The sequence below is a fragment of the Centruroides sculpturatus genome, unplaced genomic scaffold (genome assembly GCF_000671375.1).
Source record: "Centruroides sculpturatus isolate CEXI.00-Female unplaced genomic scaffold, Cexi_2.0 scaffold288, whole genome shotgun sequence".
NCBI classification, from domain to species: domain Eukaryota; kingdom Metazoa; phylum Arthropoda; class Arachnida; order Scorpiones; family Buthidae; genus Centruroides; species Centruroides sculpturatus.
Window position 1 is genome coordinate 39,075 of NW_019384547.1, and position 25,790 is coordinate 64,864.

General features: G+C 29.3%; 2 protein-coding genes across 2 annotated transcripts in view; one reads left to right on the top strand and one right to left on the bottom strand.

Annotated features, from left to right (window-relative positions):
* Nucleotides 1-3,996: 3,996 nt before the first annotated feature.
* LOC111623546 (zinc finger protein 800-like) lies at nt 3,997-6,721 on the top strand. The gene is made up of 3 exons (XM_023366156.1): nt 3,997-4,429; nt 4,505-5,476; nt 6,423-6,721. The coding sequence occupies exons 1-3, from the start codon at nt 3,997-3,999 to the stop codon at nt 6,719-6,721; spliced, it is 1,704 nt and encodes a 567-aa protein (XP_023221924.1).
* Nucleotides 6,722-13,938: 7,217 nt separating this feature from the next.
* The window catches only part of LOC111623529 (pre-mRNA-processing factor 6-like), a 41,907-nt gene continuing 30,055 nt past the window's right edge, over nt 13,939-25,790 (bottom strand). Inside the window, exons 8-21 of the mRNA XM_023366132.1 lie at nt 20,719-20,813; nt 19,005-19,073; nt 17,093-17,225; nt 16,850-17,017; nt 16,617-16,731; nt 16,304-16,482; nt 16,068-16,189; nt 15,877-15,970; nt 15,350-15,514; nt 15,088-15,264; nt 14,794-14,995; nt 14,559-14,697; nt 14,369-14,495; nt 13,939-14,091 (exon numbers count right to left, since the gene is read on the bottom strand). Coding sequence (XP_023221900.1) covers nt 13,939-14,091; nt 14,369-14,495; nt 14,559-14,697; nt 14,794-14,995; nt 15,088-15,264; nt 15,350-15,514; nt 15,877-15,970; nt 16,068-16,189; nt 16,304-16,482; nt 16,617-16,731; nt 16,850-17,017; nt 17,093-17,225; nt 19,005-19,073; nt 20,719-20,813 — 1,938 coding nt within the window. The remainder of the gene's footprint in view (nt 14,092-14,368; nt 14,496-14,558; nt 14,698-14,793; nt 14,996-15,087; nt 15,265-15,349; nt 15,515-15,876; nt 15,971-16,067; nt 16,190-16,303; nt 16,483-16,616; nt 16,732-16,849; nt 17,018-17,092; nt 17,226-19,004; nt 19,074-20,718; nt 20,814-25,790) is intronic.

Consider the following 25,790-nt stretch of genomic DNA (forward strand, 5'->3'; position numbering starts at 1 on the left):
AACTGAAGATGTAGCATATGTTCTTTTAAACATTTTTACAATTTTCGGTGCACCGAATATTCTACAAAGCAATAACGACAGAAAATTCGCCCATAATATCATCAAAGAAATATGTAATATGTGGCTCGAGTTAAAAATGGTGCATGAAAAACACAGTCACTCACAAAGTCAGGGTTCAGTAGAAAGATGTAATTAAGACGTAAAAAATACGCTTAGTTCTTGGTTAGAGACTAACAATACTAACAAATGATCGGAAGGATTACGTTTTGTACAACTGATGAAAAATCGAGCTTATCATACTGGTATAAACTGCAGTCCCTATGAGACCATGTTTGGAGCAAAAATTTTTTTTAATCAAATTGCCCGAAGGGAATATAGCTTTATTCATAATGTCTGGTCAATTTAATAAATTAATCAATATTTATCAGACAACGCGCCCATGCCCTATTAATCACTTGGTCCATAACATATACAACTCCAGCTGATACTATGGATGTACCGTTGCTCTTTAATCAATTAATGTGTAATATATAACACGCATTTCAAATAAATGATAAAATTTTAATAGGAGGCACAGCCAAAACCACTGGTTAAATGTTTACGAATTGATCCCGAAAGATGTGCAAGAAGTTAAATCGAATTTGATCATTCGTCAGATTTTGAATCTTTTCGACGGTATTAGAGATGTATTTGAAGAACAGTACATCTCTATACTGTAGAAAAGAACCGAAAAAAATAGTACCCAATAATAATAATAATAATAATAATAATACAAATTTTCTTGTTTTAGAGGTGATTGGGAGTCATTTTCATTTATATTTATTATATTCATATATTTTTTAAGACGAAGAAATATGTCTGCATAGTTTAATATTGGATCATTACATAATAATTTAATACGAGCAATTATTTATTGTGACATCATCACAATGCCAGACTGCAATTTTTAGTCATATTTTTAATGTATTTAATTTAAAATATGTGCTTTTTACTTCAAATTAGTAGTAGCTTGTTCCTGTACATCATACTTTTTCTATAACAATACAGTCATGCCGGTCATCTATCTAACATCTTTCAGGAAAATTTTTTAAAATTCAAATGACGTGATTTCCTGTTTCTATTGGAAGTTCTTATGTAGTTAATCGGGGTCTCCTGCCCCTAAGGTTTCCATATCTGCTCTCGTCTTTTATCTCTCTAACTCTGTTCTCGAAATTAAGGAAAAACAGACGGACGGTGGGAATTTATAGGTCTACAATTTTTTTTTAAATTGCAGCTTAATAACAATTTAATATTTTAATATCTTTACACAATAAAAATTCAATCAAATTTCGATATAGTGTCCTCCTATATAACGATATTCTCGTAAGTTCCAACTAACAAATTATCACTTAATTTTATACTCATATCGTTATATGCCATTGTCTACCCTTCGACGATTCGAAGATCCAATGTGGATTTTTCGGCGTTTGAAAGTTATGAGAAAGAAATAAGCTGTAGTCCACAAGCGAGCTTTGCACGTGTTTGTGCTGTAATCTTTGTCTCGTTTCAGTTATGCTGTGTTTAATAAACAGATAGCTAAGCAGGTTTTAATAGATATAAGAATATAAATTATTTCATTGATTTTATAGAAATTATAAAAGTTATATACTATATACATATCACAATGACAAATTCATTTTTTATCGGGTCGGCGTTTTCGTTTATTTATTAAATCTCTACCAAATAGATAACAAATATAAGCCATTTTACAAACAAATTACCAAGCAATAGTTCGTAGAAGGATAGACGAAATGTTTATTGGTTTTTTAGAACTGTGTTATTAGTGATATTACAGGGGGCAACGTCGCCTGATCATTGAAGGAAAACAATCACGTGACCACAAAAATCGCTTCTGATGTCACACGACGGAATCTACTAGTATGCGCCAGGCTTAATGTGTTAAATTTCACAGCTGTTATAATTAAATCGCACATCTATGCTAAGTAAAGAAAACTGTTAAAATATGAAATGATTAATTTGATTTCCATTATTTCTAATGGGGAAATACGATTCGGACTTCGAACAATTCAGAATTCGAACAGCCTTTGGAATGAATTACATTCGAAGTATGAGGCACCATTGTATATCTGTTTCCGGAAAATAAGCAATTTCACTTAAATATAAAAATATATTCTTATAAAAGTATTTTTTACCTTTATTTGTTGCATCGAATAGACAAAAACATAATTAATTTACTGTATTTAACTTGTAGAAATAAAACTCCCTTAATTAAAAGTATTTTTTACTTCGTTTCATGTAGCCTATAATGCATGTTATCTTATTTTAAGAGATGTAGACTATAATATAATTTTTAAAAATTTTATATAAATAAAAATGCGTTGTTTGAAATATCGTTTTCTTCATTATTTTAATTGTTTCAAATTCATTCATTCATTTGATATGCCACTTATTGCGATGCTTTTCTTTACGATTATTGTTACAAGTAGACTTATAATACGAGGTAATTTATTCGATTTATACATATAATATACCATTTTTATGTGCCTAATAATTCTCCAGACGTAGAATGTGACATAAAGATCATAATTCATTTAATTTACATAAATTAAATTAAAATGAATCAAGTTACTTCTTAGGAAAGCTTTTTAATGTTAACTTTAACAACAACAATTTCTGATTAATTAACCAAGTAATCAAAGAATTTTCTTAACAAGAAATAAAGTTTTCATCTTCTTTCTGATAAGGAAGAGATAAAATAAAATACATAAATTTAAATGAAAAACTTAAATATGTTATAAATATTATCGAATTAAAAAGAATAAAAGAGATAATTTTTTTGTTCGATAGCTTTAACCCAGATCATACCGTTATCGTTCCATAATTGTAGTGTTAATATCTCTCTTAAAAAAACCTTTTATCTCTGAATTTAATAAACATTTGGCGTCACCTGTCATATATTGAACAACAATGAAATCGAATCCGTTTTTTAGAATCCTATTTAGTTTACAACAAAATGTGTTGATAAAGAGATGATCCATTGTCTGGATAAGCTGATGCGATCGCCAGCTGTCCGATTACTCTATTCGAAATAATTGTAAAAGGGTTTGCGTTCTTCGTCTTATTGTGGTGGGTGAAGGCGACCAAACCCCTTTTATTCCCCTGCACCGGATTGGGAAGGGTGGCAGGTGAGGAGTTTTCAAGTGGACGACACATGTAAGGGCTGTTGTCGCAGCATCATCTTTGCTTATCAGTCTGCCTGTTGTCAGCGGATTGCCCCTGTTCATCTGCAGAGTTCACCTTATACAAAAGGTAATGTTTGTTCCTAACTATATAAAAAATATACATTTCCATTCATCGTTTAATGCTATCCATTAATTTTTTCCATCTATAAAAATTCTTACATAGTAAAAGAGCTATTATGAGAAAGGATTCATATGAAATTTAGAAGAGTTTATTATAAAAACACCAGATAACTTTTTATATTAATTAATAGGCCTACTATAAATTAATATTAGCAAATATATTATTTTAATATATTTAAAAATTATTTTTTATATAAATTAGAAGTCTTTTATAGCATATTCGTGAAGGTTAGTTACAATGTATTGAAATGCAAATTAATGGGAACAAGCAGACTGTCTGGATAAAGATCTTTTTTTTTTGTACAATTTAATCTAGAGTAGAATATAATTACCAAATTAATTATTTACTATTTATATTCATGTTTACCCAGCTAAATTAATTTAATATATGTAAAATATTTATTTTCACTGAATCTAATTAAACAGTAGAAAAATTATATCAACTTCAAGGTTACATAAATAGTAATTTCCATTACAAAGCATTTATACTGGGCTTACATTTATTTATAGTCTCTTCATTTAATAAGAATTATTCTAATTATAAAACAAATAACAATATGAAATTAATTATAAGAAATAAATATTTACAAATTAAAACTTATTAATATTTTTAATTCTATTTAGCTTATTAGATATGGAAAATAAAATTGAGAAGACCAACGATTCTGCTCCAATATTAGATACAACATTTGATCTTTGGGATCATTCGTGTTTACAGCCTCCTCTTTTAACTGGTCTTCAAAATATTTCACAAATTTTAAAATGTTTAAAAGACGGAACGTCCGAAGTAAAACATCTTATTCTAAAAGGATGCAACATTATCTACGAATGCAAACTCTGTTGCAGTTTATATCGTAGCTTGGCAAACTTTTTAGCTCATAAAAGGTATTATTGTAAAGGAAAAAATATAGAAATAATATCAAATAGTAAATTACAAAACTCTGATTCGAAATTAATTCAAACAGAATACGAAGAAAAAGATAAAGAAAATTTTCCTGTAGTTAACGTGAATGAATCTCTTAAAGCAGTTAATAGAAACAAGAGTCCAGATTTGCACGAAGTTAAAGGTAATTTAGAAGATAAATTAGTTAAAAACGACATTTCAAATAACATTAGTGAATTTTCTGATAAAACTCAAACAGTAGAAGAAAATAAAAATAATCAACAAAATAACATTATATCGTCCGCAAAAATTACAACTTTATCTACGATGAAAAGTAGAGCAAAGAGATTATCCAGCAGAACGGATTGTAATCTACAGTCTCTAACTTGTTTAACTTGCGACACTAAATATACATCAATTAAAACTTTATATCTACACATGATAACAATACACTCAAATAAACGCCCGTATTATCCGTGTCCATTTTGTAATACATCTTTCGTTCAAATGTGGGGTGTGACTAGACATTTAACATCCGTTCATAATAAATCGAAAGAACAAATAAATAAATTAAGAGAAGTTGTGAGAAAAAATGCTTTTACGAGGAAAGTTACAGCCACCGAAAACAATTCTAGTTTAGAAAGGAATAAGATATATAAAAATCAACGATGTTGTAAGTGTGAACGATTATTTAACCGAAAATCATCGCGAGTTCGACACGAAAAATATTGCAGGAAAAACAGCGTAACGACGAATAACAAGAGAAAGAATAACTATATAGGAAAACTATTTGTATCTACCAATATAGAAAATAAAGTTAAAGAAATGATAGATGCTAAGAAATTAATTTGTTTGAAATGCCGAAGAAGATTTTCTACCTTTTCTAATTTAAGACGACACGCTGCTATTCACGCCGGATGGACAAGATACAAATGCAAGTTTTGCTATTATCAATCATATAACAGATCGGATTGTAAAACTCATATTCGAAGAATGCATTCATCTGAAGGAGATGCTAATAAATTTATTGTAGATTTACCTTCGGTTAAAGCATCCGTCACTAAAATTGATTCTTTATGCCATCGATCCACAAAATCCGAAACCACTCAAAGAAATTTAAAGAAAACAAATAAGAGCATATGTGAAGGAATTACTTCCGATATTCAAAATAATCCATCGGATGCATTAGTTACAAGATCAAAACGATATCCAAAAATTCATCAGAATCTAAGTAAATGTTTATCAAACGGNAGCATATTAATATATTATCGACTTGACAAACTAAATAAACTAAGAATCGAAAGTCAGAATAGAATTTATATTATAGAATAATTAAATAATCCTTCGCCGAAGTTATTAATATTATAAAAAAAAACGAGTTTGAGTCGGTAACAAATATAACGAACTTCCCATCTAGACCACCTTTTAGCAAGCTCATATGGGTTCGTTCAGGCATGCAAAGTAGTGAAGGTCGGGACCCGATATATTCGGAAGACCATTCATAAAAAAATTCTTGGGGTTTTTCAAATAATTTAATAAATAAATTACTTTTATTTCTTTTATTTTTTTAAATCGTTCCTAATACCTTTTTGACTAATACGCATCACGCGTAGTGAACCACACAGAGCACCACAATGCGTGTTTATATAACAGTACACATGTTCCGGCTCTATCAACAAAGCTTATATTTAGACCTACAAGTTTGCACAGGTCATGACAATATTAATACACATAATAATTAATCGAAGCTATGCATGTTTTGACAAGTTCATTAAGTATCTTTAAATAAATTAAATAAATACGTGATGCTTTTTATCCATACGAGATTGTTTCGAAGTTCCTTCAGAGCAAGTGTAAATCTAAAATTTCTGTGCGGTATATGCAGATCACATTCAAAGGATAACGTACCTGGACCACTTATTAAAAATATATTTTTATTGTAATAACTATTTGCCACGGAGGTAAATACGTACTATACAGTACATATTGACTATTTTTGTTTATTATTCTTTTTACCACTGACGATAGTCACGTAATTTAATACGGTGACGGTTGGTCCTGTGTGGAGCACAGCAGATTATTTTTATTGATTTTATTTTTACATATAAACCCATGTCGGATTCAGAGAAAAAATGTAGATATATAATGTCGAATATTTGAAATATGGTTTTATTCAGGCACTCTTAAACAAGACATTACCAATGGACTATACCTGATTTGCCAGAGAGTTTTCTCAAATGAAGCCACTAAACCTTCACGATTAGAAGAACAATTGACTAAAATACATTCTAACAGAAAAGATAAAAATTTATCTTACTTTCAAATGCTCAAAGAAAAACATTCGAGACGTCCAACTTTAGCTGGTATGTTTTCAGCGGCATCGAAACAAGACGGGTTACGTGCCTCTTACAACATTTCCTTGCTTATTGGTAAATCGGGAAAACTGCACACTATTAGAGAAGAATTGATACAGTAGAGTCCCGAAAACTCGGCATTCGATAACCCGGCAGTCCGGATAACTCGGCCACACCCTAGCAGGGCGAAAAAACCCCTAGTTAATTTTCATTACTGACAGCTTTATGCCTCATAAAGTATTTTTCTGAGATCTGTCTTATCAGGTAAATTACTGTACACTGTATTCATTAATTTTCATTTTCATGTAGTAAAGGCTCTATGCCTTCATAAAGTACGCAGGCCTACTTTTCTTTTGTTTAAGGGTATTTGGGCAGTTTATTCTCTGTTGTATTCTCAAGCAAACAATACACACAAGTACAGTATAGTATTTTCTGAGGAAACACTCGTACTTATTCTTTTTTAATTCCATTTTCGATAACCCGGCATTTTCACAAACTCGGCCACCCTTCGGTCCACATTAGGCCGAGTTTTCGGGACTCTACTGTATTGCCAGTTGTGAGTGAGGTTCTGCGTACTGTACTGCACAAGCCACCATATGATATTATTAAGAAAATCCCATTAATCAATAATACAGTACAGAGACGAATCAACGAAATGTCCAAGAATGTGGCGAGTTCTCTAACTGATTTTTTAAAAGACTACTATTTCAATCGTTTGCTATTGCACACAGAAACTCTTTGGCTATCAAAGGGTATCCGTGTAAAAAGATGTTATGACCTCTTTGACTCAGTTATAATATTTTTTGACAACAATGATGATTCGTTAAGAGAGAATTTATTGAAATTTAAGAATAATATAGCTTATTCTTCTAACACAATAAAGTGCTATAAATTAAGACACTTGGCGGGTTTTCTCATCTTTATTTAGTTGATACGTGTGAACATTTTACACGTTTCGGGCTCTTAAGCCCCTCTTCAGCCAACTAAAACATTAAAAAAGAATATAACATACATATAAAAAACACAAGTTTTGTAGAATTCATAAAAATCTAAAACATACTATGTATATAAGTCTTATAGATTTTTATGAATTCTACAAAACTTGTGTTTTTTATATGTATGTTATATTCTTTTTTAATGTTTTAGTTGGCTGAAGAGGGGCTTAAGAGCCCGAAACGTGTAAAATGTTCACACGTATCAACTAAATAAAGATGAGAAAACCCGCCAAGTGTCTTAATTTATAGCACTTTATTGTGTTAGAAGAATAAACAAATTGTAAAGCACGGTTTCATATCATCAAAATAATATAGCTTATTTAATTGATTTATATAATAAACTTAATGAAACGAATCTACAGCTGCAAGGAGACGATTTGATCAAAGCAAAAGCAACTATTTCTGCGTTCGTGTCAAAACTTGCCTTGTAAAAACAAAATTTGGATCGAAGACAATTCTATCAGTTCCGAATCTTTCATCTGTGGAAACAAATGATGACGACATTCTTGTATTTTGCTAGCATTTGGAAGCACTTAAAGAAGATTTTACAAATAGATTTCAGGATGTCCTTAACACCATCATTCCAGATTGGGTACTAGAACCCTTCTCAAACCAACAAACAGCAGAATTATCACTGCAGGAGAAGTCGATAGAATTGCCAACAAATAAAGAGTTAAAATTGAAATTAAAAAGATACATATGAAGAATTTTGGCTTCAAAGGCAAATTCCAGTATTATATCCGGCTTCATGGACTGCATTTTCATTGCATTCCCATCATCATATTTAGCAGAAAAGGGGATTTAGCATAGTCAGCAATTTACTAACAAAGAAAAGAAAGAGATTGTCAATAGTGGAACGCGGTAATTTAAGATTGCTGATGACAAATATGGCACCATATATCGAAAAATTAGTATCAGTATTATTACACCAAGCTCATTCCTCTCACTAATCATATTATATTAATAGTTTTAATAATATATAATTGTTAATGAAACTTTGAGCAGTAATCCAATATTGTTAATATCTTTTAATAAAGTGCAGTAATACCTCGACTTACGCAAACCCGGAGTTACGCGATTTTCAAATCTCGTCGATTCGTCTTTTGAGCGCCACGCAACTCTTGATTACTCACTCCCCTCACACTATTGTTCGGCTTACATGTTTGGACGTGTCGCGCGGAATCGACACATAGCTACAATTTATTTTGTGTTATTTCTGTGTTTGTTATATCTACGGAGCCTTCAGAGACTCTTTGTGATGATTTCTTGTAACCGTGAACGAATCAAAAGAAGAGATAAGATTAACGAGAACATTTATTAGCTTACATACATCCGACTTGGATTTTACACGAATTGCGAAATTATACCCCGACTTACGCAAATTCGACTTACGCGGTTATCGCTCGGTCCCACCTATCGCGTAAGTTCGGGATAACACTGTAATTTTAAAAATATGTCCATGTTTTTCAATATATAATATAGTATGCTTTACCTAAGAGAGGCGCCATCGAATAGCTGTTTGAAAAAGTGGGCTATGACCCAAAAAGTTGGAAAACTATGGGTTATATTATTAATTTCAAGAACGGAAGTCGATTGGTATAATTTTTTTTTTTTTTCGAAAAGGGTGCGATAGACCAAAAAAGATTGGGAATCTATAAGTTAGATAGATGACCGGCACTCTACTGCTAACAGGAAAAGTATGATGTACAGGGGCAAGCCACTACTAATTTGAGATGGAGAGCATATTTTTTAAATTAAATAAATTAAAAACATGATTAAAAATTGCAGCACGACATTGTGACGATGTCACAATAAATAATTGCTCGTTCTATATTTCGATTCAATTTTATTTGTGTGTTATTAAGATGGTTATTTTTTTTATTCGAATAATTAAAGTAAAAAAATTTAATCTCACTACGCATTTACAAGATGGCGCTATCGACTGGAGAGGTAACTTTTTCTATTCTAACTAACCATTATGTTTAAATTTTGTTGTGTGTTTAATTCTATAAACCTGACTACGACTTAAATACAATTGCAAATGTTAATTCTTCTACTAAATTCATTTCTACCTGCTAAATTATAGGTATTTTTAAGTGTTTTTATAGTGTAGGTGTAATCTAACATCACTATAAAAACACTAAAAAAACAATAAATTAAACTAAATAATAATATACAAACAAAATAAAACCAATTTATTATATTATAGTGATGTTAGCTATAATCTAATATCACTATAATATAATAAAGTACAGTACTTTATATGGAAATTAATTCTGTATATAAATATAAATGCACAGAAGAATCAAAATTTTATATCATTTTATACTTCTGTCTACTTGTTAATATACCAAATGATCACAAGATTTATTATAAGACTATTTTTTGGTGATAGAATAGCCTGATAATAAATCCGACAATGGTTTGGCATATTACTAAAATGATGGCTTCGGGATGCTTATACTTGTTAAGATATAATAATAATTTGTCTTATTTTCCATTTTTCTTTTTTATTAATGAAACAGAAGAATATAATTTCATCAATAAATTTATATAAGTTAAATTTATAAAGAATAATTGCATTTTAGCTTTAATTTATCCATAATTTTAAATACTAAATGTTAGGTAATAATATATGAACATAATAACTTGATTTCAAAATTTAGGTAAAATCATGATTAGTTATCATTTATTATTAAAACATTAAATTTAATTCTTACTAATTGATATTACATCATTAATTAATTCTTTATTTATTTATATTTGACTTATAAAATGTGAGAAAAACAATGCTATTTAAATATTTAATAATAATTATATTTACTTAAATAAATTTTTTTGATAAATTCTCAATCTTTTATACAATAAATTAAAGAAATTTGAATTATCTGAAATTTTCAAATTCAATTTCTTTTTTTATTTTTTAACTTTACATATGGTAATGTTCTGGCAAACAAGTAATTACCACTCCCAAACAAAACTTCTGATTAAAAGTAAAATAAATAAATAAATCACTATAATATAATAAAGTACTTTATATACTACTTTATTATACTGTATATGGAAATTAATTAATTAATAAATGAACAGAAGGATCAAAATTTTATATTCTTTTATACTTCTATCTACTTGTTAATAATACAATACCAAATGATTACTAGATTTATTATAAGACTATATTTTAGGGGAAGAATAGCCTAATATAAATCTGACCATAAATAAATTTATGGTCAGATTTCTACATTCTCCAGTGTTCTTATCAACTTTTCTGTCAATCTAGTGGGAAAGTTATTAATTTAATCTAAATAGTTTCAAATTTAGAAAATGTACAATTTCTTATAATAGAGCTTCCTTAATAAATTAATTATACAATAAAATATTTAGTGAAAGTAATTTTATAATTTTTTTTTTCCTAGGAATCTTTTAAGAATACTTTAGGAACATTAGGAAGTTTAAAATACAGTGAAATGTTGGTATAACAAATGCCAGTTTAACTGAATTTTCGGTATAATGAATATAGCTTGAATCCCCATCCAATTTCCTATTCAGTTCAATGCAAAAATGTTTGTTTAATGAATACCATCATAATGAAAATTTCAGTTTAATGTAATAAAAATTCTGTCTGTTACAAAAGAATAGTTTCATTATAATGAAATCTATAAATGCATAAATCATTCATTATTAATAAATGATGAATATTATGTTGTGCCAGCCCTTTTCTACAAAGAAATATTATATTTTTAATTGTGTTGGGATTGTCACCTGTGGACATTTTAAACTGTTTTACATATTTGTGCAGAGGCATAGCCTCTAAAGAAAGGTTGTCTCTGCAATGGAAATAGTTGTTCCTGGTGATTGGACATGGCAAGCAAAATTGGACTCGTATCCAGATGTATTTTACTTTTTATTAAATGATGAATATTATGTCAAACAGTCTAGCCATATTAATTTTAATGTCTAGATCAACTAGCAACACTAATTTTAATCCTTAGTTATGGTTTCATTTTGATGTTATTACTCTAAAGTTTATGAGAAAAAATGGAGAAAAACAAAGAATGAAAAGAATTTTCTTTGGAAGAGAACAATAAAATATTAGATAATATGTAAAAAGAAATTAAACAAAAAGATGTGCCTGATGGCCTACTGGAATGCTCAGTACTGGATTTTATCAAAAAAAGATTGATTAAAGAAACAACATACACGAAAATTAACTTCTTTTACCAGAAAATAATGGCTTCAAGCAAAAATAACAATTAAAAAGGCAGGATTCAAACTAATCTGTACTATTATATTGTTATTTTAGTTGTTTGCTCATGATATTTTTTGATAATTTTTTTTATTACAGATCAATTTTTATTCTAATTTAATATAACTTACATTTTGAAAATTTGGTTCCATATAAATACTAACAGCTTTCTTACCTCAAAATGTAAGCAATTTTTTTTATCATCAATAAATTTCATCCTTACATTTTTGACTATTTTAATATAACAAAATTATTTCAATGGTCCCTTCAATTTCATTTTACCAACATTTTACTGTATAGACTAAATACTGAAACTATGATTTCTACATTGAAATTAAACTAAATGGTAAGTGTATTCTGTTTAATTTTTAAAATATATTAATTATATGATGATTTCTTTTACCTGAATACATTTTGATGTAAATGGTTCCCAACGTTCTGATTTTTTTCATTGATTATTCATTATATTAAAATTCAATTGATACTAAATTAGAATTTTTTTGCAGATGGTGGTTTAAATTTTGAAAAAATTCAAAATTTAAGTGTGTAAGCATACACAGAAAATGAATGGGAGAGAACTAAAAATGAGACTTGTATAGTGTACTGTATTTGTCTTTGGTGGGTTTTCAGAAAAATTGTGTTGACATATGATTGCCTGTTATGCATAAAGTACTTTTCATGTTTCTAAAGATTCTCTTGGTTAGAATGAATCTGTAATTAAAGTTAACCTTTAGTGCATAGCCCACACTTGCTTTTAAATTCATTTTTAATTGCAGATAACACATGGATTATCTACATCTTAATTGGATAATAAACATAATTTCAATAGAAAAACTTTGTTTGCTCTTCCTAATACTATAGTTAATAATTGTGGAATTAACCATGTATCTTTAGTAAAAATGTTGTTATTGTTACTACTGAGCAAAATATTTTGCTCAGTAGTTATATTAAAGTTTGTAATGATGAAATAGAAAACTTCCTTTTACAGTTTGTTGCTATCAACTTTAGCTGATTAGCTAGTGTTGATAGTTTCCTTTGTATTATATTTATTTAAATTAAATGTAAATATTTAGTATTATTTTAAATAAATGTTTAATTTTTTCACTAAAAAGTTGAATATTAGTCAATACATTTTTGATATAAACAATATCAAATATTTAAAAAAAATTTACTACATATTTTAAAACTATTTCATGCAATTGATTTAGAAAAGCATTTGCCACAATGCTGGGTTGCAATTTTTAATATTTTTAATTAATTTAATTTAAAATATATATACTTTCCACCTCCCCTGTACATCATACTTTTCCTGTTAGCAATAGAGTGGCAGTCATCTATCTAATTTCTTTCAGGGGAAAATTTTTGAATTGAAATAACATGACTTCCAGTTTGCATCAGAAGTTTGTATATATTCAATAGTTAATTGGGACTTCATGCCCCTAAATTTCCATATCTGGTCTTGGCTTTCATCTATCTAACACCATTCTGAAGATTAAGAAGAAAGGGCAGACAGATGGACAACAGTGGAAACTTTTAGGTCTACAATTTTTCCAAATTGCAGCCCAATAAGTATATAGGAATGTAGTAAATTTTGTGAAGATATTTGATAGTGTATGTACTGTACACATGGCATCACTCCTTTTGTTTCATAAGGAAGTCATTTTCATTTTAAGTGATTTCAAAAACATTTTACAAATTGCATTAAAGCTAGTGTTTTACAGAATTATTCCCCAACACACTGTAAAACATATAGCCCAACTTTTCTGTGGAACTCGTACCACTTCACTATCCAGGAATGTGCTGTGCTGGACAAATAACATATAGTGTGAACTGTGTGTACATAAACCTAAGCCCAAAATAACTTAGTAGTTATCTTCTATGAAGAAAATCATAATCAAATTAATAAAATAATTCTGCATTTTAACTTACATGAGTATATGCATAAATAATTTGAAAAATATTGCTTATAAAAAACAATTTACATTTATTGACAATAAAACTATACAATGGATAAATTTAAAGATATGAATATGATGATTATTTTACTAATTTTTTCATGGATGAATTTTTTTATAAATAAAAAAATAGTTTGGTATTTTCAAGTTGGAATAGATAACTGATTTGCAGTCATTACTAATATCTCTTCTGTTTTTTTCCTCCAATTTGCAATATCTTTAGAAATTTGACACCAATGTTCTCCATGGTGAGGTTCTGCATTAACACACCTTTTTTTGACATCCTCTTGTTGCTCCTAATAATAGTAATGGACATAGTATTATTAATTTGATAAATTTATGAAAAAAAGATATTCTAAAAAATGTTTACTAGAACCTTAAATAAAGTAAGGACTTGTTACCTCAAGGAGGAGGTCACACAATCATTTTTTAGAAAAACGATTGCCTGTCCTCTAGTTTTTGTGTGTTCCTTCTAATTGATGTAACAAGTCTTTACTTTATTTAGAGTACTTAATTGCTTGTCCTTATTTTAAGATTATAAAAAATAATTTATGAATTAAAAAATTTACAAACCTCTGTACCATGAAGTAATTCAAATTTATAATAATAAGCCCAAGCATCTCCTAAATCGGGATCAATTTTAACAGTTCGATTAAACCATTCTCTTGCTTTATTCATTTTTCTTTCAGTCCAAAACAATCTAAAATTTTCAAAAATATTTTAATATTTGCTTTTTTATAATGTAATAATTAAAATGACTTACTTAGAAACAGCAAGAAGAACATGAGGATCATGTTCGCAACGTTTCAGTGCGTCAACACTCTTCGTCTTACGCTGAGGTCGTGCTTCCATAAAAATGGCTTCTGCCCAAAGAATCCCGCTATTGGGGCAATCCTGCATAGCTGAAATATATTTTTTTTTTGTTTGTTTTTTGACTCAATTTTTAACAGTTCTTATTTTTCTTAATTTTTTTTTCGTTTCTTAATTTTATTAATTACCTTTTGCTATTAAAGTCAAAGCAATATCTTTTAGTCCACCACGAAGTTCTACTCTCACAGCTTCTAACCACAATTCGGCACATTTTGGATTTCGTAACCGAGCTTTTTCTAAGACTGATCGTGCTTTAATGAGTGCACCTCCTTTCTCTTCAAGTTGCGACAGAAGTAACCAAACAGGAATAGAAGTTGGACATTTTTTCAACTGCAATGACAAAATAAAATTAAATTTTTAATAGATTTCTAATAGATTTCTAATATAAAGAAATTTAAAATATTATTTATCCATTTATTTACCCCTAGATTGTATGCTTCACGAGCTTCATCAATCTTGTTTTCTTGTTCCAATATTTGGCCTTTCATCATCCATAGTTTTGCAAAGTCAGGATACAGTTTTAATCCTTCTTCAAGTAGATTTTTTGCTTCTATTAAATCTCCCAAAGCCCATTCTAATTTCACAGATTTCATCATAACCTTTATTAAAAAGTTTAAATCAAAATTATTTAAAAGTTCTTTTCTTCATCTTATATTTTAAAGAATTATCTTAACAATATATTACCCTGGCTGTTGGAGCACTAGCTCTAGCTTTGGCTAGAAGTCGTCTAGCTCTTTCATACTCATTATTTTCACTTTCTAATTTGACTGCAGCTAACCAAATTTCTTCACTGTTGGGATTAGCTTGAAAGGCCAATGACAGAATGCTTCTTGCAGCAGGTACATCATTCTAAAAATTTATAATTATTATTTTAGCTCTTGATAATACAGATTAATTTACTGACTTAAATTATCTACATTAGAATCAGAATGTTAATTTTCTACTGAATAATAAAATTTTGATGTGGATATTTTGCAATTATAGATTATTTCTGTAGCCAAATACTAAATGAGCATTTTAAAAATTCTATTAGAAAAGTTTTTATCATAAGATCTAGAAAATTCCAGAAACTTTCGTATCAGCTCAATATTAACTTTAAATTTTTTATGAGAAGAAATATGTAAAATATAAAATTGTATCCCCAAAAATGAATTGACTATATTAGAATGTTTTATGTTTGCCATTTCATGATTATAATTTGAAATACTTACTGCTAACCACTTTGACTTTGCTCCCATCAGCCATAGTACTTCTGCCTTTGGACAATGTGCTACAGCTCTTTGTAAGAGTGATTCCAATGATTCTCTGTTAAAATAAAAATATTAGTATTAATTTAGTATTTTAGTATTAGTAAATTAGTATTTTAATTCTACTTAAAATAACAATTATAAAAAAATCCAACCTTGTTCCATGATTTTTTTCAAAATAAGCTGCTCTAAGCCAAATGCTTTTTTTACTTGGAAAAACTGATAGGGCATGAGCATAAATAGCTCTTGAACATTCAAATGCTCCTTGAGAAGCACACTAGTAAAAACAAATTTATTTAAATAAAATATTTAATTAATAAATAGAAAAATATTCTGATTAATAAAAAACTCTGATTTCTGATAAAAATAAAAATTCTGATTAATACTCAACTGCATCAGCATCTTCCATCCAGGCATGCTTACGATCCTCATCTTCAACACCAATACCAATTACAGTCCGAATAATAGCCTGACATGTCAAAACAGATCCGGCTTTCTCACATTCAATACCATCCTTAAGCCACTGTTCTCTATTTATCTCTACTCCATTTGCTCTAAGAGATGCAATGGCTGAAGAATAAAATAAAAGTTGTTATAATAACTTTGGATATATTTACTATTATAACAATATATGTATATAGTTATAATGTATATATTATAAAATTATACATTAAGTAAATAAATAAATTTAAAATAATTTATACCTCTGTCTATGATTTTTTCTACCATATGGTGACTGCCACAAGCCTCCTCTAACTTAGCTGCAGTAATCCATATTTGTCGATCTGTAGGTATATTTTCACGTGCTTTGTTTAAAACCTAAAAGTGATTAAGTGAATTGTCAAAATGGTTTAGCTTTTTTTATTTTAAATTTGTACTATAAATAATTTTTAAGTGTTAAAATATTCAAAATGAAACAGTTTAACAAATTACATACTTTCCGAGCATTTTCGTAAGTTTCCAAACGTGCAAGAGCTAACCATAATTCCACACTTGTAGGACAGCATTCTACTGCACGACTTAATAATATTCGAGCATCATCTGGTTCTTCCAATTCTACAGCAGCTTTCCAAAGTCTAACAGAATTTGGAATATGCTCAAGTGCCTAAAAATTAATTTTAAAATTCTTAATAATGATGATGATAATAATTCAAATTGCTTGAACTAAAGTATCTAATACCTTTCGATATACTCTTCTTTTTCCTTTTATTTCAATTTCAAGATCTGCTGCTTTAATCCATATACGAACAGAGGAAGGAATATGTCGAACAGCTTGTGCTATTACAGCTTTAGCAAGATCTGTAGGCTGAAATATTTATAATTTCATTTTATTATTACAAAATTAAATTATAAATATTTATAATTATTTTATTATTAAGTTTTTCTCTGCTTCTCATTATTTTAGTTATATTAATTTAACACAAAAATATATGCTTATTTTCAGATGCAGAAGCAACAAAGATAATAGAAAAAAAAAAAGAAATACAGAAATGCACATAAATTAAAATTGTTATATTTTCTCTGGTTATAATGAGCATACTTCACGGATACACTGAGCAAATTTTCAGTAGCTATTCCAACATGAGCATTCTTAATTGTTCAAGTAGTAAGAAATGTGGTACCAAATTTTTGGAAGAGATAAAACTGAAAGGGATAATTAGTTTTATGGACTGCTTGGATTACAAGCCTGATTACCATTTAATTTTCTTTTTGGAGACCATCCCTTTCTTTGTTGACTTCCAGCCCTGCTATGCAAATTTACCTAATCATCACTACAATTGTAAAATTACCATATACTCCAATTAGAAATGAAACAAACCTTTCATAAGAAAGATGTCTATGAAGAAAAGAAAATGGCTCTCAGTTTACGAAAAAATTAAAAATATTTACAAATTAGAACGTGGTGCTAAAAATGTCAGTGTGTAGAAAGTTTTCTTTGTCTTCTTTGACAATGTCGACATTCTGGAAAAATAAAGATAGGAGATGGAGAAAAATATAACCAAAACAAAAAAGTTTAGAAAGTGTGAGCAGGCAAACATCACCAAAAACCTGTTTCAATGGTTTAGTACATAGAAAGTACTGGGTTTTCAAAGATGGACCAATCTTGAAAGTCCATGAAGAAAAATTTGCTAGACGTTTTGCTAGACAAATTTGGATGTGGCAATTTTGTATGTAGCAATGGTTGGATGGATCAATTCAAAACCCAACATAACATTGTTTATTCAAAAATTACAGGAAAATTTCAATCTGCTGATCCAGTAACTGCAAATGAATGGATTGACCATGTTTGGATATAAATAAGGAAAGATTTTAATGACAAAGATAGCCACAATGCCAATGAAATGGAACTTTTTCATAATATGATGCCTGACTCCACATTTAAATTCAAAGAGGAAAAATGTATTGATGGAAAAAAATCAAAGAATTGCTTGACAAAGATGATCATAATCATTAAATCATTAAAATCAGGGTGTTTTAAGAACATAAGGAATCTTCCTGTGGATTATACTGTAAACAAAAAAACCTGAAAAACTTCAAATATTTTTTGGCAGTACTTAAGTGATTGGAATAAGGAACTATCCAAAAAGAAAACAATTTTATTGCTAGTTCATAACTATCTGGCATATCCCCAGATTCAAAATTTGTGCATCAAGCTAGTGTTTCTGCCTCCCAATGTTGCATCAATTTTACAATTGATGGACATGAATGTAATCAAATGTTGGAAAGGATTTTATAAAGATTTATAGTTTTGCATTTAATCCATCAAAGAGAACAGAAGTTTAATGAATTTACATTGATATTGGATGCCATAAATTTGTTAAGTGATGCATGGAACAATGTTACTTTGACAACCATATCAAACTGTTTAAAAAAAACTGAAATTAAATACAAATGAAATTTCAATGTCAAATGATGTTAATGAAAAAAAATCTATCCAAGTTATTGTCATGTAGTCCTATGCCATCTTATCCAGGAGATAGAAAAANATTTTGAGAGAAAGAAGAGGAAAAAATATTGTAGTTGCTGTTATAAAAATAAGTTTAAATTTAAAAAATAATCTTGAAAATTTTAATATTTGATCAAAAATTTACGAACCTGGAGGATGGTTTGGATTTGTTTCTCTCACAGATTTCAGTAATAAACGAGCTTTCTTGATATCACTGAAAAAGTGTACATACCATTACATAACAGAAAAAATGTAGATCAATAAAAATTTAATTTAAATTAAAGGAATAAGGTGATCAAAATTAAATTTACAAAACTAATAACACAAAAATACTTTTGATATGGAAGAAAAATACAGGATTTATTTTTAGTCAATACACTATTTCTCAGCAAAATCATCTGGTCTAGGAGGCATTTATTTCAAATTGTTCCTCAAAACATTCCAGACCTTATTGTAGCCACCCAGTGATAACAATTTTCACTTCATCAATATTAAAATAATTATCATGTATATGTTCTTTCAAATTTGAAAAATGTAAGTCAGAAGGGACTAGATATGAACTATATGGAAATATTGCAAGATGTTAATGCATGCAGAATCAACATTGCACAGACCTTATGGTACCATAAATCATTAGTTTCATCACGAATAATGTGCTTTAAAGTTTTATATGCCAAGCTGAAAGGTAATTTTCCACAAAGTGATGTACAAAAAGTCCTCACTTAATGTCATTATGTTGTTGAGGAAAGATGTAAGTAAATTTGTAATCATTTACAACTATCATTGATGAATCTTCTTTATAAACAGTAAAATTGACTCTACAAGGTGGGAAATAAATTCCCAAGATTATAAACATAATCCACTAAGATTATTATTAACAAGAATTTTTCTTGAAATCTAATTAATATAATTTTCATTCATTACACTTTCATCTTTTTTCAAATAATGTGAACCTATATCCACATTAACATATATAAGACATTGTTTAATTAATGTTGAAGTAAACAAACTGCTCTGTTTGCATTTATCATTTTAAATTTATACAGTATACTGTATAGTTTGTTAGAATCATCAACTATTTATTTTTAACTGTGTAGAGGTAAAAGATGCATCTTATATTTTTCTTTTTTCAAACACTTTATTCATCTCCAGTGATAAGGATTTAGCATCCCTCCTCATATTATCCAGCACATCATCATCAAGCTAAAATTGAGTATATTTTCTTAATGAAAACAAGTAAGAAAATTGCTTTTATTTTAACTTTTTTTTAAAATATGATATGAACAGCTCACATTTATTTCAATCTTTCATATTAGAGGACTTTTGGTGTTTAAAAGTTGGGTGACATTTCTGATCAGAAATATGCTGTTACTTACTCTTGTTTATTCAATTAGCTTATGGTAAAATTGGTTTTGTTTTAAGTCATTTTGCTTAACATCACAGTTTCCAATAATCCATCAATCATGTTAAATGAAGACTTACTGCACCTATTGTCTTCAGTAAGTTCTTCGATTCTTGTGGCATTGACTTCTGTTGTTGAGCAGTTTCATGCTCTGATTGTCCTCATGTATCATGATGAAGTATTAATAACAATAGATTTCAGCAGATCTTTGGCTTTTTAGCCAGCAAAAATCAAGTAACTGCTTGGAATTCTTTGCAAGATAATTTTCAATTCATCATTTGAAAATACTCTGTTGCATCCATCCCTCATTCACACATTTTAATCATTCAGGTTGCTAATCTGTGCCAATAATAACTACTACATTAATTTCCATATATAATATAACCATAAAGCTAAACTTTTTATGGTTCACTGAAGGTTTATGATCTACTATAAAAAAAATTAAAAAATTTCATACCTAATATCTGCTCCATGTGTAGGTATCATGGATTGTAAATCTGTTAAATATCCTTTGGGATCAACAACAGTTTGTCCGCTCACAGAATCAGATACCTAAAATAATATTTAATAAAAAAAGTTAATAAAAACTGAGATTTTATTTCAATAAAAGCACATCTTATATATTATAATAAAATTGTAGTTTGACACTATTTATATGCAAATTATAATTATAAAATTTAAATATATTTGAAAAATTTTGTTTTACTACACATTTTCAATATTTTTATTTTAGATTATTCTAAATTTATGCAAGTTAAAAATATTTTAATAATTATTTGATATTATTTATTAAAATAATTTGGAATTAAAGGAAGAGAAACAGCAGCCAGACTCTTAATTTTGAATTTTCTTTTATGTCAACTGATCATATTTTAGTAAACTCACTAAAATATTACAATAGATTACAATTCATACATTTAGTAATCTAAAGATAATGAGTAAACAAATAAATTGAATATAATTGATTTGAATAAGTTCAAAATTTGAAAATAACAGATTGCTATACATATGCAGTAATCTCTTAGTAAACAATATGTTGACTAACACGCCAAAATTAATTAATAAACAAAAACAAAAACACTGAGTTCGGCGTTATATGCGTTTTATTATCGCTAGTACTTTCGACGAGCTTATTGTCGTCGTCCTCAGGCGATTTAGACAAAAAATAATCGAACACAAAATAGAATGCGTAACTTGTTATGAGAGAGATAGAGCGGAACTTGTTATGAGAGAGATAGAGCGCAGAACGTTCGGTTTCCCGCTTGCCATCCATTACCCGAGACTGTATTTGCGTTATGTTGACGACATCCTCATAGCGTGGGAGGACACAGAGGAGTCGTTCCTCATCTTCATGCAACAACTCGCAAGTATATATCCTTCCATCAATTTCACTTGGGAAAAAGAAAGGGATGCGGAAGTAGCGTTCTTAGACTTGCATATACGTAAATTCGCGGAAGGACTACAATTCTCGGTCTATCACAAATCTGGCATGGCCCCGCACATTATACCAGCTGAGGCCTTTCAGCCTTCTCGATACGTTAACACTGCCATTGCCTCCCTTGTCAGAAGGGCTTATTTACTGTCGTCTACGCAGGAGCTGATAAACGTCGAATTAGAGATCATCGATATGGCGGTACGCGCTGCGGGCTTTTCGCGTGCAAAGTTTACGTATGTGCTCAATAAGGTAAACAAGGCACTGTTTCCATGTACTACTTTATGCAGCAAAAGAGAATCTTCAAAGGTTCAAGTAGCGTTGCCTTACTTTGGACCCATATCTTTACGTATCTGCAGAATCTTTAAGCAGCACAACCTTGTTCTACCTTTAACCCCACTTCCAAGCCTACGCAAACTTATTTGCAATGATAGAGACAAATTTTCCATTCTTGAGAAATCGGGGGTCTATGCTGTACCGTTGGAAAATCAGGCAATGGGAGTAAATACAAGATATATCGGGGCCACCACTAGAATGCTTTCCAGCCGCCTTGATGAGCACCAAGACGATGTTATGAGGGGAAGACACACCACCGAGCTCGCAAAAAAGGTACTTGAGCAGGGTTACAACCCGCTATGGTCCCAAGTGGTTATGCTCAAGAGCTGCAAAGATCGAAAAACTGTTTTTATATGGGAATCTCTCCTCACTACCACCTTGGACACTTGCAACACCCCTACCCTTGAGCTGCCCAGTGTATGGGTCACGTTGTATAAGCGATTAAGCGAGTACTCGTAGTCTCTAGAATGCATGCAGCGAGAGCATAGCTCTGCGCATGCGCCAGCTCGCACTTCACGGAGCTATCTGCTCGTTCGGCTTTCGAATTATGTTTAAATTTCTACGTGTTCTTAACGGCTTTAGCACAATTTCAATTTATATTACGCGTTCTATTTTGTGTTTGATAATTTTTGTCTAAATCGCCTGAGGACGACGACAATAAGCTCGTCGAAAGTACTAGCGATAATAAAATGCATATAACGCCGAACTCAGTGTTTTTGTTTTTGTTTATATGCAGTAATAAGTATGCATGAAATAATTATTGATATAAAAAAATGAAATAAAAATAAAGATTATATAAATAGTTGTATTTATGTATGTGGTCCCAATCTGTCCATCAAAACATGTAGAAAAAGAAAATAAAGAATCACTGTTTATGGGTATTAAATTGTTTAATATAAACATGAGCAATGCTTTACAAAATCGTAAAGAATTTATAAACTATTAATAACCTTTATTTTCTCAATGATTTTTATTAACAAGAGATGCTTTTTATATGAATTTTTAACAAGGCAGGCAAGACTGTTATTATGTTAAGACTGATATGACTCATATTGACTTTAAGAAATTTATTTAGAAAACAAAATCAGTTTACATATTACATATACTAACAATTAAATTTATTTTTTCTCATACACTGATATACAGAATTAATCCAAGTAATTTTTCATTATAAGAAATAATAAGTAAATAAAATATATATATTGCTTAATACAATTTTAAAATTATTTCTTGATTTTAACTTTAATGAATCTATTGCTATAGTTAAATTTGGAAATGTTTTCTTACATTCACATTAAGTGCTTTATTTAAAGCCAACAGTGGGAGGGACTGATAATTTCTTTTAAAAATACATGAAAAAATGTTTCTTAATCAATAGAAATCATTAATAACGTCTCAATCATATTTATACAACTCAATGCCATGATGAGTATTAGAAATTGTTATCAAGAGATTCAAAACATTCATTCCAATGTTTCAAGACTACGGAAAAAAATTTCAGAAAATCTCTTCCAATATATAAGCTGAAACTTCTGTACAGTATAATACATCACACCATCCACATTTTTTCCAGCAGCAATCCTTTAATATATGAAAATGGCTATTAAGTATATTAAAGGTTGCATGCTGCTGGAAAAAAGCATGAATGGCATGGTTTATAATATTTCAGAAAATCAGTTATGTGTAAAAAAAATCTGAATTAAAAGTTGCCCAAGACAAACAGCTTGTGACAACTGCTATCTTGCTTTAACAAGACACCCCAAAACAGGTTGTAAATTCCCAAACACTAATTTTCTCTAGAACTTTCTTACTCATTGAAACAACTATTTCAAAACAAGCCACAGAGAATTGAATGAGTTGGGACATGTTCAATTTTCTTTTGTCTCCAGATTACACACTGTTTAATATTGTTAAAAGGTAAATATGTAGTGAGTAGAGTCTACCTTTGTGCTATCTTTACTACTTTTCAACTATTTGCAAATTTGAAATTAATTTTTTCATATTAAACACACATCTCATTTCTATTGATATTTATTTCCTTCTACACAAGTGGTGTTTTGGATAATCTGAGGATTTCTTATATGCAAATTAAAACTTTTATATAAAAATCAAAGATGCTATCAGATCATTTGTAGTTTTTATCAAAAANTTATGGAAGAAAACCTTTCAAACAGCCATAGTCTGTAAACTGCATACATGCCGGGCTGTGATTGGCTCGTGTATTTAAGAACTCATAGAACATCAATTTCATAAAGAATGAAACATAACTACCATGTTATAAGGGGATCGACTGTAGTTATTATTGTACATATGTAATTTCTTTCAAAAATAGTTAATAATAGTCTAGATAATCATTATACATTTACATTACATTAACTCAAATTTTGAGGGAAAAAACCCTTGTACACTGTAATGTAAATATTTAAATAATAAGAAATTTTTATTACCTGATTTAATTTAATATCCATAAGTGTATTACGTGCTTGACCAATTTTTCTTAAATCCAAATCTGCACTAGGGGTAGTCCATCCAGGAGTCATTAATCCACCTGGTGTGGCTGATCCAGGAAATGGTGTTGTCAAGCCTCCACCATAAGGCTACACAAGTGGTGTTTTGGATAATCTGAGGATTTCTTATATGCAAATTAAAACTTTTATATAAAAATCAAAGATGCTATCAGATCATTTGTAGTTTTTATCAAAAATAATTACATAAATATTTTTGTCTTTGAATCAAAAAATCTCTCTCTTTTCAATAAAAAACAATATCACAAACTTAATTACAGGATTAAATTGATAATAGAAAAGAGTGTCATTCCACTTTATGTAAAATACTTGTGTTATTTATAAAGATTTTCTGGAGCACTGGTGTGCTCTAAATTTTTTTAATCTTAATGTTACCACACACAAATCAATTTGTTAGCAATTTTCTTTAAAGTATAGACTTCAAATTAATAAAGCATGTCTAGAATGACTTATTGCAATTCACTGGTTCTTTCTCAGAATATTTCACAAGGTTTCTCTCATTGAGAAAAATAATTTGTTGCTTATGAAAATAATCTATAATGTTTTAATCAGGATGACACACATTGATGATTTGTTTAATCATGAAATTATTACATACTCTAATAGAAACAAACCTCATGAAATATTCTCTACTGATAACTTCTATCTCTCAGTACTTAAAACCTCATTTTGTCATAATGATTTTTATTGAAATAAAGACTTATGTTTAACTGTAATGTTTCATAGTAAAATTTGTGTGCGCACATCAAATTTTAATACATCTTGTTAAGTATAATTATTAGTGATGTCGTTACATCACTAATAATTATATTCGGTTACTATTCGGTATTCGGCCTATTTTTCACTATTCGGCCGAATACCGAATATTTAATCACTATTCGGCCGAATACCGAATACCTAAAAACAGGAGTAAGAAATAACAAAAACACAGTAAATTAATCATTTTGGTGTTTAGATTTAATGTTATCGAGTTAGTGTTGTTTGTTTATATTTATTTATAACTTGTAACATGCACAAAATAAAAAAGAAAATAATATTAGTCACATGTATTCACAATTTATAATTACAAAGATCAGCACACGTACTGTACATGCCTATCGTTGGAGAATCCTCGCACATCTGAGGGTCTGACTCTGCCTATCCTTTTTAAGCGCTCGTCTTTGCTCTTTCCTTTCTCTTTCCTCTATCTCTCTAGTCCACGTATGCCTATGCATACATCATAATACGCGCTCACGA

Coding starts and splice junctions, on each gene's coding strand:
- LOC111623546 (XM_023366156.1), top strand. CDS start 3,997: ATGGAAAATAAAATTGAGAAGACCAACGATTCTGCTCCAATATTAGAT. Junction 4,430..4,504: donor AGATTTGCACGAAGTTAAAG/GTAATTTAGAAG, acceptor AAACTCAAACAG/TAGAAGAAAATAAAAATAAT. Junction 5,477..6,422: donor AAAAATTCATCAGAATCTAA/GTAAATGTTTAT, acceptor GGTTTTATTCAG/GCACTCTTAAACAAGACATT.